This window comes from Podarcis erhardii, assembly GCF_964252035.2.
Source record: "Podarcis erhardii genome assembly, chromosome: 15".
Lineage (NCBI taxonomy): Eukaryota > Metazoa > Chordata > Lepidosauria > Squamata > Lacertidae > Podarcis > Podarcis erhardii.
This window is the reverse complement of record NC_138505.1, coordinates 14,642,209-14,659,720: the sequence shown is the minus strand read 5'-3', so window position 1 is coordinate 14,659,720 and position 17,512 is coordinate 14,642,209. Positions and strand designations below refer to the sequence as shown.

The 17,512-nt window shown below is 49.0% G+C and overlaps 1 protein-coding gene across 1 annotated transcript; it reads right to left on the bottom strand.

The window, feature by feature from the left end:
- Nucleotides 1–837: 837 nt before the first annotated feature.
- CFL1 (cofilin 1) lies at nucleotides 838–8,257 on the bottom strand. The gene is made up of 4 exons (XM_081842714.1): nucleotides 8,062–8,257; nucleotides 5,004–5,311; nucleotides 3,659–3,735; nucleotides 838–1,731 (listed from the first exon to the last, which is right to left on the bottom strand). Exons 1-4 carry the CDS (start codon nucleotides 8,062–8,064, stop codon nucleotides 1,619–1,621), a joined length of 501 nt encoding a protein of 166 aa, XP_081698840.1. The 5' UTR covers nucleotides 8,065–8,257; the 3' UTR covers nucleotides 838–1,618.
- Between the last annotated feature and the right edge of the window lie 9,255 nt (nucleotides 8,258–17,512).

Sequence of the window (17,512 nt, the reverse complement as noted above, 5' to 3'; positions counted from 1 at the left end):
GCAGCAAAAGAAAAGCACAAAGCTCGTCCAGTGTGCTTTCACCACACCCTATGGACGGACCAAAGTCCAAGCATCAGACTATTTTAAAAGCCTTCTATGATAGGCCTGTGTTATAAATGAGGAAGTGCCTGTTTTCTATTCAGCTTGTGATATATGTATGTACACACACACACACACACACACACACACACGAACACTTCCAGCAGGCAAGAAGTTCTGTGAAACGTGAAAGAGCATATTTTGAAGGTTACAAAGAGGAGGTTTAACTACTGAAAGTTTCCCCAGCAGTGCTTGGTAAGCTATTAACTTTTTAAGCCAGCAGTGAGCAAGTCACAAGGAGAGGCGAACATTTCCTCCATTAAATTTTCTCCATTTCCTCAAGAGAGCCTTTGGAGGGAAAGGCGATGTTCCATCCATTCTGCTTTAGGAGTCTTAGATGAGACGGAACCTTTAAGTGTTTGTTCTAGATTCATGATCGTAGAGTTTTATTTAAAATGAAACCCAAGTTTCTAACTCTTGTGGCTAGAGAGATGGGGCGGAAATCATGTGGGCATCACCTGGTTAATGCTGGAAGAAAAACAGGTGCTTGAAGGTTTCTAGTACCGATGGATGAAAAGGAGGGGGGATTCTGTCTGACCTCTGGCAGAGGTAGAATTTTGTCAGAACAACAAGCAGATTTAGTGACCTGGCGCAACTCACAGGTTGAATGGGTTGCTTTTCTTGGCAGAGAATTAGGAAAGTTTTAACACCAAGTACACACAGCCCTGTGCTTAACCCCCAAGGCTCAGGTTGAGTGAGAAAGAAAAGGGGGGGGGAGAGACAGACACACCCAAGAGGTAGCATTATTTAATTTTTTTATTGAAGATCATTGGTGCTGCTTCCATATTTTGTTAATTCCACCCCCAACATTGAGATGGGTGCAACTTTCTCCACAATATCTCATTTATACACAGTACTACGGACAAGCACAAAGCCACTATGGCGGTAAAGAGGGAGGGGTTGTGGGTCACTGGGAGGGGGGGCCAGGAACACAGCTGCCATTCCACATTTGTTTTCCAAAAACACACATACAGAGACCAAAAAAAGAAAAAAAATTTACACACTGGGAATGATGGACTAATTTTGGAATGAGGGGCCATGGAGACCCCTGCCTTTAGGTGCCCCCTTCCTTTTGCCCTCCCTCCCACACCATATTCAAGCCTTGGCCAGGAGTGGAATCCTGCTTGAGAGTGGTCCCAAAGCTGGAATGGAGGAAACCAATGGTCCCATGGGGTGAAGGAAGCAGCCAAGAAGTGGGGCCTCAAGGAATGCCACCTTAAGAGTCTAGGCTTGGAGAGGGGGAGGAAGGATAGAGGAAGGTTTGGGGGGCCAGGGAACAGGGAGAAGGAGCTGTAGCTGGTTTGGCAAGTTTTAACAGCAGCCGCAAGGTTGGGCTGCAGCTGCTTTCATGAGAAGGGAGCACCAGAGGGGGTAAAAAGGTGAGAAGGCAGAAAACCGGAACCTAACTAAAACGGAGAACCCACCCCACGTCCCACCCACCGAACCCCCAAAAAATGATAGCACAGGGCCAATAATATGGAAGCTCCGAAGACGCTGGCACAACGGGGGAGGGGGTGGCTCACAAGGGCTTGCCCTCCAAACTGATGACGGCACTGCCGCCCAATTTCTCCGCAAGGGTGCAGCGATCCTTGACTTCCTCGTAGCAGTTTGCTTGCAACTCATGCTTGATCCCTGCAAGGGAAGAGGTGGGGACATGAGTGGCTCTTGCAGACCTCCATCATGTATTCCTGCCCAGCCAATTCAACAGGCCGATCCCCAGATCAAACAGCACCCCTTCCCCACTAGCAGCTACTAGAGATAGAACAAAGGCTGAAAAACAACAATGCCTCCCCCCCCCATACCTCTGTTATCCATCCCTTTAATCCCAATCTCTGTATTTGGTCCACCACCACAGCTCCCCAGTCTCAACAACCCACCACCTCTGCAATTTGTAGCAGGCACAAATTGCACTGGCAATTTGCACAGCCAAAGTCACTGTCGGGTGGCAGCTGGAAAAAGCTCTCAAGAACAGCCTCCACCAATGGTACCCTCCAGAAGATTGTGGACTACAGTCCCCGGCAAGCTGGGGCTGGTGAGAGCTGCAATCCTGAAACATCTGTGGGACGTCAGGCTAGCGAAGGCTGCCCAAGAAACTTAAGAAGAGATGGACTTCTTTGTCTCAACGCTTCATTTGTAGCATCTGAAAAGTCATTCAGCCTGCTTAGCTGCTATTCAGATGCAGGGAGGGGGGTCAGATTGGGGAGAGCGGTCAAGTCAATTTCAGGTGGAGAGAAGTGTGGGCCGGTACAAAGTTGGGAGACAGCTGTGGGAATTAGCATGCTGGTTTCAGAGTGAAGGTGAATGAGAAGGCAACATAGAAGGGACCAAAAGTAGGGTTTCAGCCCAATCAACTGTTTATTCAGGAAGCAAAGGCAGCCCTGGTTGGGGAAATTTTTAATGTTTACTGCTGTATCATGTTTTTAATATTTGGTTGGGAGTTGCTCAGAGTAGCTGGGGAAACACAGCCAGATGGGCGGGGTAAAAATAATAAATTACTATTAAATTAATATTTCACCACTACATTGTTAACAGCCATTTTAACGGCATTTCAAAGATGCATAGCGCTGAATCAATGTCTAAATCTGTCCCATTGATTTCAACATTGCCAACTTAATTCTGGATTCAACCCACAATGATATAACTGAAACATTGCTGGGGAGGCTCAAACCTCTAAATGAAGGGTGGTACCTGTTCCTGGACAACTCCCAGCATACCTGCCTATGCTGGCTGGGGCTAATAGCAGTCCAGCAACATAGTGTGAGGGCCATAGCCTGGCCATCCCTGCTCTATGAGCCTCTGAGCACAGCACTACCAAGCCTTAAACTTTGGTCCCTACCATTTGCCACTTTTGATCAAGCGAAGGCATTCTTTCCATTTTGGGAGGGGGGGAGCCTTATTGCAGATGGGACCATGGCACAGGCCAGTGTCAATTTGATTCTCACAAGGTCAGTTTCTGCCCCTCCAAGATGGTTGCAGAGAGGCAATCTTACAAAATTACCGTATATACTCGAGTATAAGCCGACCCAAATATAAGCTGAGGCACCTAATTCTACCACCAAAAACTGGGAAAACTTATTGACTCGAGTATAAGCCGGTTCACCACACCACAAACCTCCTGGTGGGCCCGAGTGCAAGTGTGTGTGCATGCATATGGCAGAGGGGGCTTCTCTCCCCCCCCAGCCCCTCCCATCCCCCTGCTTACTTAGGGTGCTGCCGAGAGGCAGAGGCCAATGGTGGCAGCGGCGGAGGAAGAACAAGCAGCCCCAAAGGGTTGCTTTCGGGCTGCTTGTTCCTCCGCCGCCAACAGCAGCAAAGGGGACCCTCACTCAAGTGTAAGCCGAGGGGGGCTTTTTCAGCATAAAAAATGTTCTGAAAAAGTCAGCTTATACACAAGTATATACGATAATCGCTACACAGACAGTAATTACAGTGGCACTGACTGGCAGCTCTCTGCGTAAGAGGCCTGTGCTCTACTGCTGAGCTACAGCCCTTCCCCCAGCAGACCAGTCCCCAACTCCTATCCCCCTGCTGTGAAAGAGGCAACCGCACCAGTTCTCACCTGTTAATTTTTTCTTGATGGCATCCTTAGAACTGGCATAGATCATCTTGCTCTTCAGGGGGGCACACTCAGGCGCCCTGCGGGGAGACAAAACAGCAACCTCAACATCAGGAGCGACCAGCCCCAATTCCCATGGGAATAACAAATATATATCCTCCCTTCTTAGTCTGAACAGGGTGAAAACAGCTCAAGGAGCGGACAAGGATAGAGGAGGGAGGATGCCTAAGGGTATAGCAGCAGCCACGTCATCCATATGCCTAATGGAGTCACTTCCTCAAACGGAATCCTGGGACAAAGACATTTCCCCCCTCACCTGCTGGAACAGAGGGTGGGGGAACTTGTGGTCCTCCAGATGTTGTTGGACTGCCTTCGGTCTCAGCCAGCATGGCCAATGGTGAGTTTGGCCCAGGAACATCATGAGGGCCCAGGTTTCCCCAGTTCTGTGCTACAGATTCCATGACCTACAGCCTTTTAAATTGAAGACTACAACAGGACAGCCCAAATTTCCTTGCACACTGTGTAGGGCAACAATTGCCTCTCATTCCTGGGTTGTTTATACCCCCCCCCCTTACCTGAGATATACAGGGTGTTTAAAATGGTTGTGCTGTTGCCATGCCACAATTTGATATGGGCACAAACTGAACTGCTTGGCAACTGATTTCTATTCTCTGCATCCCAGGTATATGGGAGGCGGGTGCATACATGTGGAGGGACGCTTCCCTAAAAGGACTTTATCCCCACGTTATCATGTCAACAGTGCCAGGAAGCACTGAAGGTGCCTGAGGCAGCGATCTATCCCTATCCCTAGGACTTCCAGGTAAGCCACATCAAAGCAGCTCTGCCCCCATTGTCAACTCTGAAATGAACTAAGGTGCCCAGAGTGAAATCCGCAAGTTCTGCCATGAAAATCCTAGAGCCCTCAGCCAAGCTCAGTCACTTGCTATCTTCTCCAGCGGGTTGCTCTCAACTCTTTCCAAGGCATCAACAGCCCTTGGTTTGACACCCGGGAAGAAGAGTGGCAAGACAGGTCCTGAATAAGCCTTTTCATGAGATCTGGAAGCAAGGCTAGACTGGGGGAGGGGGATGGCTGGAGCAGATAGAATCTGTGTCCAGCTCAGAAAAAGTAGCCAGGGAAGTAGCCTCCAACAAAGGGTTCCAAACACACCAGACCCTCTGCTCTGATTGCATTTTCTTGGTAGCATTTTTCTGGCCAAAGGAACTACTCTTCAACATGATTCCGTGAGTACGGGAAGTGGGGGAGCCTGGGGGCAGGGGATATGGGGTGGCCTGGCAGTAGCCCCAGAGTAGGCTTTAGTTTGTTTCGTTTTTAGGAGGGAGTCCTCACCAGAAGATGAAGACAAGGTCCTCCTTTTTGCTTTCCTTTGTCTCATAGGTGGCATCGTAAAGGGCATAGCGGCAGTCACAGTCCGGCAGCATCTTGACGAAGTAGAGGTAGGGGTCATCAATGGTGTCCCCCACATCCCCCACCAGGATCTCCTTCCCCTCTTCCAGGATGATGTTCTTCTTATCCTCGCTCAAGCAGAAGAGCACAGCTTTCTTGCGCTTCTTCACCTCTTCTGGGGTGGATGCTTTGCGCACCTTCATGTCATTGAAGACCTTGATAACTCCATCAGAGACGGCTACGCCAGATGCCTGCCCAGGGAGGGAGGGAGGGAGGGAGAAGGGAAAGGAGTCAGCCAATAGCCACACCAAAGCCTCCACATGTGGAAGAGAGAATAAGATGCATTCCCTCCCACTTTCACAGTACTGGATCTCTGGGTTATCCAATGAACCAGATGGCAGGAGAATCAGGACGGATAAAGAAAATACTTATTCGTGTGGTGCATAATTCATTTACAGAATTCGCTGCCACTTGATGTGGTGATGTGCACTAGCCCAGATGGCTTTGAAAGGGATTAGACAAGATTACTAGCTTCCCACACATGATGACTATGTGAACCCGCCCATGTTCAGAGGTGCAACTGTGCCTGAGTATCAGTCGCTAGAGAGAAACGCCAGGTTGCCCTCATTGCCTGCTTAACTGTGGAAAAACAGGATGCTGGGCTGACTGGGCCTTTGGTCTGATCCATAGAACCACAGATTTGGAAGGGACCTTGAGGACCATATAGTCTAACCCTCTGCAATGCAGGAATGCTGGTGTCCCATACAGTGTCTGAACCCTGCAACCTTGGCGTTATCAGTTCCACAAGCTAACAAACTAAGCTATTCAGAATGTCATCCAGGCTGATCCAGAAGAACCTAAATTAAACCCATGCAAATTAGCAAAGGCTCAAAAATGGATCCACAAACTCACTTGCCATAAGAATCCTTTCAAACTCTGTAAAGCATGCGCCATAACTGCCCCCCATTCTGAGTGCTTCGGAAGTAGAGCATGACACAGACCAGCCCCCACCCTCTTCCTGAGCTCAGAACTGGGGAGCAGAGATTTTCTCTGCGCTGCAGAGGCAACTTCAAAGCACATGTGCAATAGAGATAAGCCTCAACCCCCCATCCCTACAGGAAATGAAGAGGAAAAGGTTTAAGGCAACCACAAATTTTGGCTGGCTACTGAGGCCAGGCAGTTATGGAGAAGATTCCAGAGCCTAAACCTAGATGCCTTTCCCTACCCTGGTCAGAGCAGGTTCTGTGAAGAAACTGACTCCAACATAGTCATCTGGAGTTAAGCTACATAAAACTTTTTTTTTTTAACTAGGACTACTTCAAATTACTAGACAGTGAATTTGGGGCAGACTTCTCTCTCTCTCTCTCTCTCACACACACACAGGGGCCCGTCCAATTGACCTTTTAAACAGAGTCAGAAATTCCCATCGCTAAAATGAAGAGATAGAAGGAAATGGATTCAGGTTAAGGTTAGGATGATGATGGAAGGCAGGATTGGGAATGGTATGTATGGGCGATTTAACAGCCAGAATTGGAAATAAACCAACTAGGGAGTGTTTTTTTAAAAGAAAAATATCCTAGGTTCCATGCCTGCCCCCAGGAGAGGCCAGGAGCAGAGATGCTGGGAATCTGGCACTAGCTTTCTGGGGTGGGAAAAGCACAGAATGCAAGACCAGAGACAGCAGGTGCCCCAAAGCCGCCAGTCTGGAGGGAGGTGCTTGGCCTCCTGCCTCCAACACCAGAAAAGGAAGTAGACTTGTGTCGCAGGGGATGGGGGGGGGAGGAGGGGGGGGAAGAGGAGAGAAGGTTAAGTGGCAGCATTCAGGAGATGCGTGCTCAGGACTGTGGTTTTTCTTAAGAGAGGGAGAGATCTATTGTCACCAGCAGAAGCTGGGAAACAGCAAGGGATCTCTTAGGAGGGGTGCAAATCCCGGGCAAGGAAAGCAGACCTTCCAGTTCAGAGTTTGGGTAGTGAAAAAGGGGGTGCGTTTTTACAACCTGCAATAGAGAGCAATGTTGGCAAGGTGGAGAGGAGGAGAAAAAGGTGAGAGTATCAAGAGCCCAGGAATTTCTCGCCAGCACTATTAAGGAGTCTCTTGGCAGGCCAGCTCTTCGCTGCAGGAAGGATATAAACCACAAGCCTGAGAGTGTCATTTGATACACATTTTAGGAGAGGTGCCACATTCAGTCAGAATTTAGAACCTGCTCTTTGGAGAAGGAACAAATAGTTTTATCCAGGCCTTTTGAGTGGGGTGGGGGATAAAACTGCTGCAATGCCACAGCCACGTGAAAGTCTTGACTCCCCCCTCCCCGCGCCGGGACTTACACACAATAGGCTCCTCTATATATCCCTCTTCCCTTTCAACCTGCATCTCCGTAGAGAGAAGCTGCTGTGGAAAAGGGAGGGAGAGAGGAAGAGAGGAAGGAACGGAGGCGGCAGGGAAAGAACAGAGGTCCGGGAAAGGAAGAGGACAGCGAGTTCCCTCTGCGCAAGTCTTTCAAATTAAGTCATTTTAAGAAGCAAGAAAGGGCAATGCAGGCTCGGAAGGCATTTGCACACCCCACACTTATGGGACTCCTGGGTTCTACCCTCTCCCATCCAGTTCTACAAAATGGGAGGGGGGGAGTAAAAGGAAAAAAAGAGGATTCCAACCAGCATCATACCCCGTCAAAGGGTGATATATAGGTCGGGCGTGGTGGGGGGAGGAGGAGGTTGGGAGGATGAGGGGGTTCCCTTCCCCCTCCCACTACAGAAAATAGCTCCTCCCCATGTGACGGGCCATGTGACTGCCAGAATGCGACGAGGGGGGAGGACGGCGAGGGGATAAGCGGTGGGGGGGGGGCGCTACACAGAGCCACAGAGGCACCTTCGCCGCCAAAGCCAGGTGGGGCGGGGGGAAAGGGGCCCCCGAGAGCCCCCCTCAAAATGGCGGCCGGGAGACAAGATGGCGGCCCGGTGTGTGGGGCGGGCGGTGGAGGCGAGGGGCCGCGCCGGGTCTTACCATGGTGCTGCAGGCGACGAAGGGAAAGGTGAAGGAGGGAGAGAAGGTGTGCGCGGCGGCGGCGGCGGCGGTGCTCTTCGCGCTCGGAGCTGCTGCTGCTGTTGCGGCGTCGGCGTCGACTGCTGCTTCCTTCTCCGAGGCGGCGGCTCCGACTCCGTCTGCGCGTCAAGCGAGGCCCGAAAGGAACTGCAGCCCCGCCCCGGCACGACGCTTCCGCTTTAAGGCGCCTCCCGAGGAGGAGCCGCTTCCGGTCCGGGGCGCGGGGCGCCATGGGAAACCGAGTCCTCCCCCATTCTCTCTCTTCACTCTCTCCCCAAAAAAGGCCTCGTCTCCTTTCCACTGGCCTTTCCCATTCCCGACTCCCCCCCCCCACAAGAATCATGGGAAACGTAGTTCCTTGTGACAGGCCGGAGTGGGGGAACCTGCGGCCGCCGGCGCCTGCTGGGACTCCAGCTCCCATCATCCATGCCAGCCAGCCTGGGCTGATTGCCGGGGATGCTGGCAGCTGGAGTCTAGTCAACCTCTGGAGGGCCACATTCGGCAAGCAGGGGGCGTTTTGAGCAGGAACTCGGGGAAACCGAGTTCCCTTACCTTTTAAAAATGAAATATATATTTTTTGTCTGGGGGTGCAGGAAGAGATACACACCCAATGGCTGTAATCTATAAAGTTGTGGCCATTTACAATCTAGATCATTGTCTGCTTGACTTTATTAATCACATTTTACATTTAGCGACTGCCCTGTTGGGGGGGGGGGGCACTCTGACTAGACCTGCAATAAACAAAACAAACTTCATAGTGAGTTCCCCCACCTTTTTTCCAGAAATAAAGGACTGGGAGTAAGTGTCACAGAGATAGAAGGGAGCAGAAAGATCTTGTGTTTTATGTAGGAATTATTATCGATATCAATTTATTGCATTAGCCGTGGCCATAGCATAATATACATAGAAATAACAAGATAAAATGGGGGTGGGGAAATAAAAGTGGATGTCGTCCTGGGCGAAATACTTTGAAAGAAAAAAAAAAGAAAAAAAAGGGGGGTAACAAAAGTAACAGGGGATTTAAAACATCGAGTGACAGAGAGTACAAAAACAGGTTCGAGTGTGCGACGAATCGACTACATCTGTGGTATTAAAGAAGAAGTTGGTGCCGCTTTCCTCTTCATCACACTAAGCAGGAAGTTAGCTGTCATCTCGGTAATCCAACAGTCAGAATCCTGCAGAAGAAGGGACACTATCCAAGGCTGGATTGGGAGATGAAGCTTGTTCACGAGAGGAGTTAGAAACCGAGATCTTTCATCTGTCCAGTTGGGACAGAAGAGCATTACATGTTCCATAGTCTCCAGAGCCGTGTCATTGCAGGTGCATGTTCTATTTGCGATGGGAACTCTGGAGTAACGACCCGACAGAACTGCTGTAGGAAAACAGTTGAGACGGAATTATTATGTTGTACAGTCATACCTTGGTTTACAGATGCTTCAGGTTGCATTTTTTTCGGGTTACTGGAAGCTGTACGCTGGCTCCCTCAGCCAATAAAGCGAGATGAGCACCGCAACCTCAGGGGTCCCTTTACCTTTACCTGCTGAAACCCGGAAGTACCGGAACGGGTTACTTCTGGGTTTCAGTGGTCGCGCATGCATAGAAGCGCTAAATCGCGCTTTGTGCATGCGCAGAAACACTGAATCGCAACCTGCACGTCTGCAGACACGGCACTGCTGGTTGGAAACGCTGTGGGTTGCGAACACGCCTCCTGCACAGATCACGTTCGCAACCCGAGCATCCACAATAGTCCTTTTTTCTAAACAAAGTGTTTAGTGGTACTCTCATTTTGACTCAAGAAAATCACCACTTTATAGTTCAAATTGGGAAAAATACAGTAAATGGACAAAAGTACAAAGATTCACATTTTTAGGGGTATGCATACCCTTGCATCCCTCCAGAAAAAAGCACTGAGTAATAATAATAAGCAACAGTAACAGAGTAAAGAAGGAGAGAGTAACATCTGTGGCCTTCCAGATGTTACTAGACTCCCATCAGCCCTAGCCACAGCAAGCCAGTGCCAGGAATGATGGGAGATTTAGTTCAACAAACATATGGAGGCCAACATGCACCCCTTTCTTGGTGTGATAATATTATCTCCAGATGGCCAACCATGTTAGTCTCCTGTGGCAAAACCAGCAAAGATCATGTGATGTGTTAAAGACCAAGAAATATACCATGGCACAAACTATAGTGGATTGAAGTCCACTGCACCAGGTTGCGTCAAGTGTAATCCTGAGCTACCTGTGTGTGCTTAGGTGTGCTTGTATTGCAATCAGTGAGGTCAGAGACGCAGATAATTATGTAGTTGAAAGGGTGGTGGCTGGCCAACTGCAAACATGCCTAGATGAAGCAGATTATCTAGCCCTGTTTCAATCTAGCTTCAGGCCTTTTTATGGCAATGGAAAACCCTTGGTCACCCTGCCTGATGACCTCTATTGTGAGAGAGACTGGAGAGAGCCAGATCCCTGTTGGCTCTCCTCAATCTCTCCATGCCTTTCAACACCATTCGCTACACTTTCTTTCCGGAACGATTTGGGGTTGCAACTTGGAGGCCCTGCTCTACAGTGGCTCTGCTCCTACCAGAAAGTAGAGCTGGAATAACTGCATCTTGGCCGCATGGTTTGGGGGGCATTGGGATCCCTCAGGGGGTCCGTCTATTTTGCCTCCTATGCTACTGTTGGGAGCAGTCTTCCAGGAACCTGGGAGCTCTCTCTCTCCATCTAAATCAGGGGAGGCTGTACAAGTGCTGGACCACTTTCTGAAGGCCAATAAACTGCAACTGAATGCCAGCAATAGCGCTAATGACAGGCAATTCCTATATCTGGGAATGAGGAAGACAATAGCTTGGGAACGATCATGGATCCATTGCTGTCACTGGTGGTTTCAGCAGCAAGTGTTTATTTCCAGGTCTGGCTGGTTTGCCTGCTATCCCCATTCCTGGACCAGGACAGCTGCGTTTCAGCAAGCCTTTCATGACTGGACTAGTGCAGTGCATTCTACATGGGGCTACCCTTGAAGATGCCACTACTAGTCCCACAAGTGGCTACGCTTTAAGTCTTGCCTGGAGGGCCATATTTGCTAAGCCTAAAGTGGCTCACCCATACTATCGCTTATGCTTGTCCTTTGCACTGTCAGTATTTTGGCATGCGTTTAAGACACATTTGTTTATCTTGGCCTTTGGAGGACAATTGTTGTCATAAGCCTGCTATTCCTTTTCTGCTGGAGTAGCAGTTTGACTGTTTTAGTTTTAACTTACCGTATTTTTCGCTCTATAAGATGCACCAGACCACAAGACACACCTAGTTTTTGGAGGAGGAAAACAAGAAAAAAAATATTCTGAATCTCAGAAGCCAGAACAGCAAGAGGGATCGCTGCGCAGTGAAAGCAGCAATCCCTCTTGCTGTTCTGGCTTATGGGATAGCTGCACAGCCTGCATTCGCTCCATAAGACGCACACACATTTCCCCTTACTTTTTAGGAGGGAAAAAGTGAGTCTTATAGAGCAAAAAATACGGTATTTTGTTTTTGGTTGTGTCTGTTTTCTAATGTGTGCTACCTTGAACTCCTTCAGGAGAAAGGGGAGGGAAGAAATAAGAATAAAAAGTAATATACAGTGCTAATTCACAAAACAGTTGTTGCTGGATGGCCAACTGTCATGGGTGCTCTAGTTGCGATTCCTGCATTGCAGTGGGGGTACGGGACACTCGCCAGTGTTGCCCAAACTTGGCTTTCCAGCTGTTTTTGGACTACATTTCCCATTATCCCTAGACAGCAAGACCAGTGGTCAGGGATGATGGGAATTGTGGTCCAAAAGCAGCTGGAGACCCAAGTTTGGGAAACACCGGACTAGTTGATGCTCAGGGCCTCATCCAGCTCTACAATTCTATGCTTTTATGTTAACAGAGTCCAACATTGGCAAGCCAATAAAGACATGTGGTGGGGTTTTAAAACTGCTTTGTCTCCTCCCCATTCAACCCACATGATAGCAATGAACCTCTTGCAGTTTAATGGTTGCAGTTTCTCTTCAAACTGTTTGAAGTTTTAAAAATGGAAGTTCAGGGCTTTTTTCCCCAGCCACACTAGGACAGGCTTGTAGGTCTCCCATAGGGGTGGATAGGAGACGGGAGTCCAAGTGGTCGAATAAAAAAAATGTGCGTTTGAAAGGATGTTTGGGGATTTAATAGAATTCAAGGCTTCTTGAACAGTCAAGGATTCTTTTTGAGGCAAATGTCTACAGATTGTGCACACCTAATTCCTGGCCTCATCCTTCAAGCAACATGTGGCTAGAGTAAGATGGAGCAAGGGCATTTATTGATGAAAACGTTTTCATGCTACCATTTGGTCCTAACAGGGGCCCTTGAGGAAATTTAACAAAAGCAAAAAAAAAAAAAAAAAAACCATTTAAACAGTAAGAAAATTAAAGCAAAATAAAAACAAAACAAAACGAGGGGTACAGGAGCATTAAAATCCAGGTGGCAGAGACCCTCCTATGAAATTTTGGAGAGCTGCTGCCAGTCAGTGTAGACAATGCTGAGCTAGATGGACCCATGGGTCTGACTCAGTTCAAGTCTGCTTCCTGTGTTCCTGTTTGATTTGGAAGAGCCGTGGGTCACCGCAGAGCATCTGCTGTGCAGGCAGAAGGCCCCAGAATTTCCTAGAAGGGTCTCTACCAACCCTAACAGGAGATACAGGGGTTTGAACCCAGGAACTTCAACAGATGCTCTACCACTGAGCTAAGGGACTGGATGTGAGGTGCCTGGGATCAAGACACCCACGTTCAAATTACTTGGCAGCACTAGAATGTGCATAGCTCAACCAGCCTCCCACCACAGCAGAGATCCTAGCCACACGCTGGGGCAGGGGGTGTGGGGGAATGAAAGGCTGAGGGAAGCTAAAAGGAACACATTTGTTCTGTGCTTTGATTTCCAACCACCCCCCATCCCTCCTCAGCACCTCCAGTTTTAATTTCCCATGGTTTGGTTAAAAAGAATAAGGAGGGAAAAGAGAGGAGAAAACCGAACTGGAAATTCTGAAGAGATTTTTTGCTCTGGAAATAGAAGGCGAGGGAAATTCTTTGGTCCCCGACGATTGCCGAGCGAGTGAGACAGAGTAGGCACTCATAAATTATATGCCCATTTTAGGAAAACATAAAAAGCCTGGAGAAAAAAGATACACGTCTGCCAGCAAGAAAATAGCTCGGCTTAAAGAGGAGGTAGTTTGAAGGGCACAACAGCATCAGTGCTAGGAAGGTGGGGTGGGGGGGAGAGAGATGCCATTCCATTCACACTGTTAGATAAACCTGCCTGATGCACACTCTCCAAAACAATATGGGGGTAAAGTGTGCATGAACTAGTGAAAACAGGGCACAAAAATGCATTGCATAAAGGGAAAATTCCTTTGTAAAAATTAAGCAAAATTGCACACTAATATGTGTATGTTAGGAGAAATTCAAACTAAAACATTGTTGAATTTCCATGAGGACTTCAGTAGCCAATAAAATGCTCTGCAGGTGTTGCTGGGACTCCAACTCCCCCCACAGCCAGCATGGCCAGTGGTTAGGGATAATGCTTTCCCCCAGCGAGGCTGGAAATAACACAGAAGACCTAATGAGGCCTGGGGGGTGGGGCGCAAAGAGGTTCCCCAGTCCTGCCCTACAACGTACAGGAAATTTTCTTCTTTACAGCCCCATGAACAAAGGGCTCACTTGCACAAAGCTTAGAAAAGTTGTCCCTGGAAAAAGAAATTACATTAAAATGGTAGATTTCGAGCAGATCCACCCCATACATTGAAAGCACATCCAATACACATTGAAAGCACATGACTTCCACCAAAGAATGGTAGGAACTGTAATTTCTTACAGTTGCTGGGACCTGTAGCTCTGTGAGGCAGGCCCCCAGGATTCTCTGGTTGAAGCGATGTGCTTAAATGTGCATTGGATGTGCTTTATACCTTATTTTCCTATAGCATACCTATGGTGTGGGTCTGCCCTATGGTAACTAGACCCTCTCAGTGGAATTGCTGACTGAGTGGAGTTGCTGCTCATCTTACTGCTTCCTGCTCCTGTTTTTATAGTCATTTGATCTGCAAATATTTTGATTTCTGCTTATAAAACCTAATGGCCCATTTTATTTTCTGATTGATTGGAAATCCTACTACAGTGCACAGATGGTGGCGGTTTTAATGCATCATTCGTTTATTATTTTGCAGTTTAATCGCTGTTTCTTACTCTGAGAGCCGGTATTTTGGGGCTGGTTGGAAGGGGATGTTTTGAACCTGTGGTGGGGACAGGCTCCAATGATGTAGCTGGACTACACGTCCCATCATCCCTTACCAACTGAGCATGCTGGCTGGGGCTAATGGAAGTTGGGAGTCCAACGACTTACGAAGAGCAATAGTTTCCCTGATCCTTCTCTTTTTCCAAGAGAGAGGCCCAAAGGAATAGCCTGCTGATTAATTCATAGCACTTAATGGGTCTTAGTCCCAGGAAACTGCATATTAGTAGGGGCAGAGAATCTATTTCATTTTAAGGGCCACTCTCCATTGCATACAACCTTCCCAGGGCCAGAAGCAAAAGTGGTTGCGCAATGGACTCCCATACTGTTGTTGGCATCTGTCTGTCTGCACTTCCAGGGGTGAAGCCAAGCCAATACATGATTAGCAGCACCTAAGTGAACTGTTGTCTTTAGTTAAAGCTATGGTTTTCCCAGTAGTGATGTATGGAAGTGAGAGCTGGACCATCAAGAAGGCTGATCGCAGAAGAATTGATGCTTTTGAATTATGGTGCTGGAGGAGACTCTTGAGAGTCCCATGGACTGCAAGAAGATCAAACCTATCCATTCTGAAGGAAATCAGCCCTGAGTGCTCACTGGAAGGACAGATCCTGAAGCTGAGGCTCCAGTACTTTGGCCACCTCATGAGAAGAGAAGACTCCTTGGAAAAGACCCTGATGCTGGGAAAGATTGAGGGCACAAGGAGAAGGGGACGGCGGAGGACGAGATGGTTGGACAGTGTTCTCGAAGCTACCAGCATGAGTTTGACCAAGCTACGGGAGGCAGTGGAAGACAGGAGTGCCTGGCGTTCTCTGGTCCACGGCGTCACGAAGAGTTGGACACGACTAAACGACTAAACAACAACAAGTGAACTGACCTCCCTGGGGCACAAGCCTGAGTCGTATGTATGGAGGTCCTGTACTGCCCAGACGGCAATACCCTCCTCTTAGCATCATTGATGTGGTCCAAAGGAAAGCAGAGCACTACATTCCAGCCACAGGTTTCACACCTCTCCATCCAGGCCAGCAAGAGGCATTGCCACTCTTCACAACCACATTCCAGGGGTTAAGAAACACTCAAATGTGGGCAAGGGGAAGGACTGATAAGGGGTGAGGCCTGGAGGGAGGGTTGGGGAGAGTCCTGAGGGCCAGTCCAAAGATGCCAGGAGGCACCCATTGCTTTTGCTGGGACTGAGCCTTTTGAGGACTCACATACCTTGGAAGCCCCATTGGCTGTCAATTGGCTTTACTTCTGACTAGACACATTTGGCTGTCAATTGGCTTTACTTCTGACTAGACACATTTGAACACAGACACACACACCTAGATCATGTTGCAGCATCTTCATTGCTCTTTCCCATTTCCAAAAAGGCCTTTAAAAAAGATTCTCAAAGGGAGAGGCGGTTGATTCATTCTGTGTTGCACCTTGGACTCAACTTGCCTGGGGTTAAAGCTCACTAAACTCAAATAGGCCTTCCTTACTTCAGAGTAGGCATGCCTCAGTTTGCACTGCCAGAGAGAAGGCCGCAACAACTGTTTCCTTATCCTTTGCAAAAATTAATTAAAAAGAGAGAGGTTCTTCATTGAGGGAGAGAGGGCTACAAGGCCTCCCCCACCTGCAGCTATTGGCACCCCCTTGTTTGTTCCAAAACTGTGTTTTAAGTGGAACCCCCAGGATGAGGCACAGGCACACACAGGGTAGGTGAACACCATACATATAAAACACATGCAAAAAATACAACACACACAAAGAATCCCGGGGAATTTTTTCTGCCTCAAACAACTACAATTCCCAGTATCCTTTAACTTTCGCAGGATTCTTGGAGGCGGGGAGGGGGGGGAGAGATAGGCATGCACTTTAGATGTGCATTGGATGTACTGTGTAGAGCGTGGATCAGATCGCCACTGCAGCAGCCCCTTTTTTGCTGTTTGCGAGGGTGGGGGGAGGCACTTGAAACAGAGATCAAGGAAGGCTTGGAGAGGGGAGAGAGAGAAATCAGAAGTACCCCTCCGCATTGCAGCAAATCTCCTTCACCCCCACCCTCCATCTCTAGGAAGGAAGGAAAGAAGGAAGGAAGGCTTCAGCATCTTTTGATGCACGCAATTCTAAGCCTTTGCAAAGATGCACCAGAAAGGGACAAAGAGGGACTTGTGGAGCGGCGAGCCGGGCGCGCGTCCTTCCCTCCTCCCCCTCCTTTTCCTCTCTGCAACACACAGGCGCGTGCACGTTGCAGCTGCTGTTGCTGCCGCCTGCCCCTCCGCGCGCCCTGCCCGGGCCGCTCGTTGCTCCCCGCCCCCCCCCCTTTCCCTCCTTCTTCTTCTTCGCTTCTCTCGCTTCCAAATAAGGCGTCGCGCGAGCCAAACCCTCAAGCGCCTCCCTGATTCTCACAACCTGATTTGCCCTTATTTGGGCATGTGGAGCGGCGGCGAGGAGGCGCAGCGCCTGGCACGCGGGCGCCCCCCTGCCGCCGTGGGTGGGCACTGCAGGGCTTTTGCCTTCTCTCCTGGGAAGGAAAAGCCGTGCAAAGAAAAGGAGGGGGAGGGGAAGGGAAAGTGGGGGAGGGGAAAACCCTGGAGATTTCCACACGTGTGTGCGTGCGTGTGTTACCTTCACAATAGGCAACACCCAACAGGGAGCTGCAGATGGGATCCCAGTCATTACATCCGCCTCTCCTGTGCCCTGTTCTTTCCACTGATGTAAGATAAACAGCGGGATTGCTGGCTGGGCTCTGCTAATTGCTGCCATCTGGCTTTCCTTTATTAATTAAATTTAGAGCCTCATTCCCACTCACCTGGTGGAAGGACAAATTCCCTGATTGGCACATGTGACACATGCATCAAGAGGCCTAACTGATTTTCCCAAGGGCCTAGTAATGTCAAATCATGCAGCCTAGTGGTGTTGTCGCCCCCACCCCCCAAAAATTTCTATCTGGAATCCAGCAATTGCTGAACAAGCAACCCATTCATAAAATCATAGCATTGTGGAGTTAGAAGGCACACCAAAGGGTTCTCTGGCCCAGCCTTCTACAATGCAGGAATTCATTAACATCTTTTGAACTATTGGTGTGGCAGAAGTGGAAGGGTTGCATAAGGGTAATTTCCAAATGTAAATTGGGTACTTTTGGGAGCCTGTGTTTTGTGGGAG

Coding starts and splice junctions, on each gene's coding strand:
- CFL1 (XM_081842714.1), bottom strand. Junction 3,736..5,003: donor GACCTTGTCTTCATCTTCTG/GTGAGGACTCCC, acceptor GTCTCCCCGCAG/GGCGCCTGAGTGTGCCCCCC. Junction 1,732..3,658: donor CATCAAGAAAAAATTAACAG/GTGAGAACTGGT, acceptor CTTCCCTTGCAG/GGATCAAGCATGAGTTGCAA.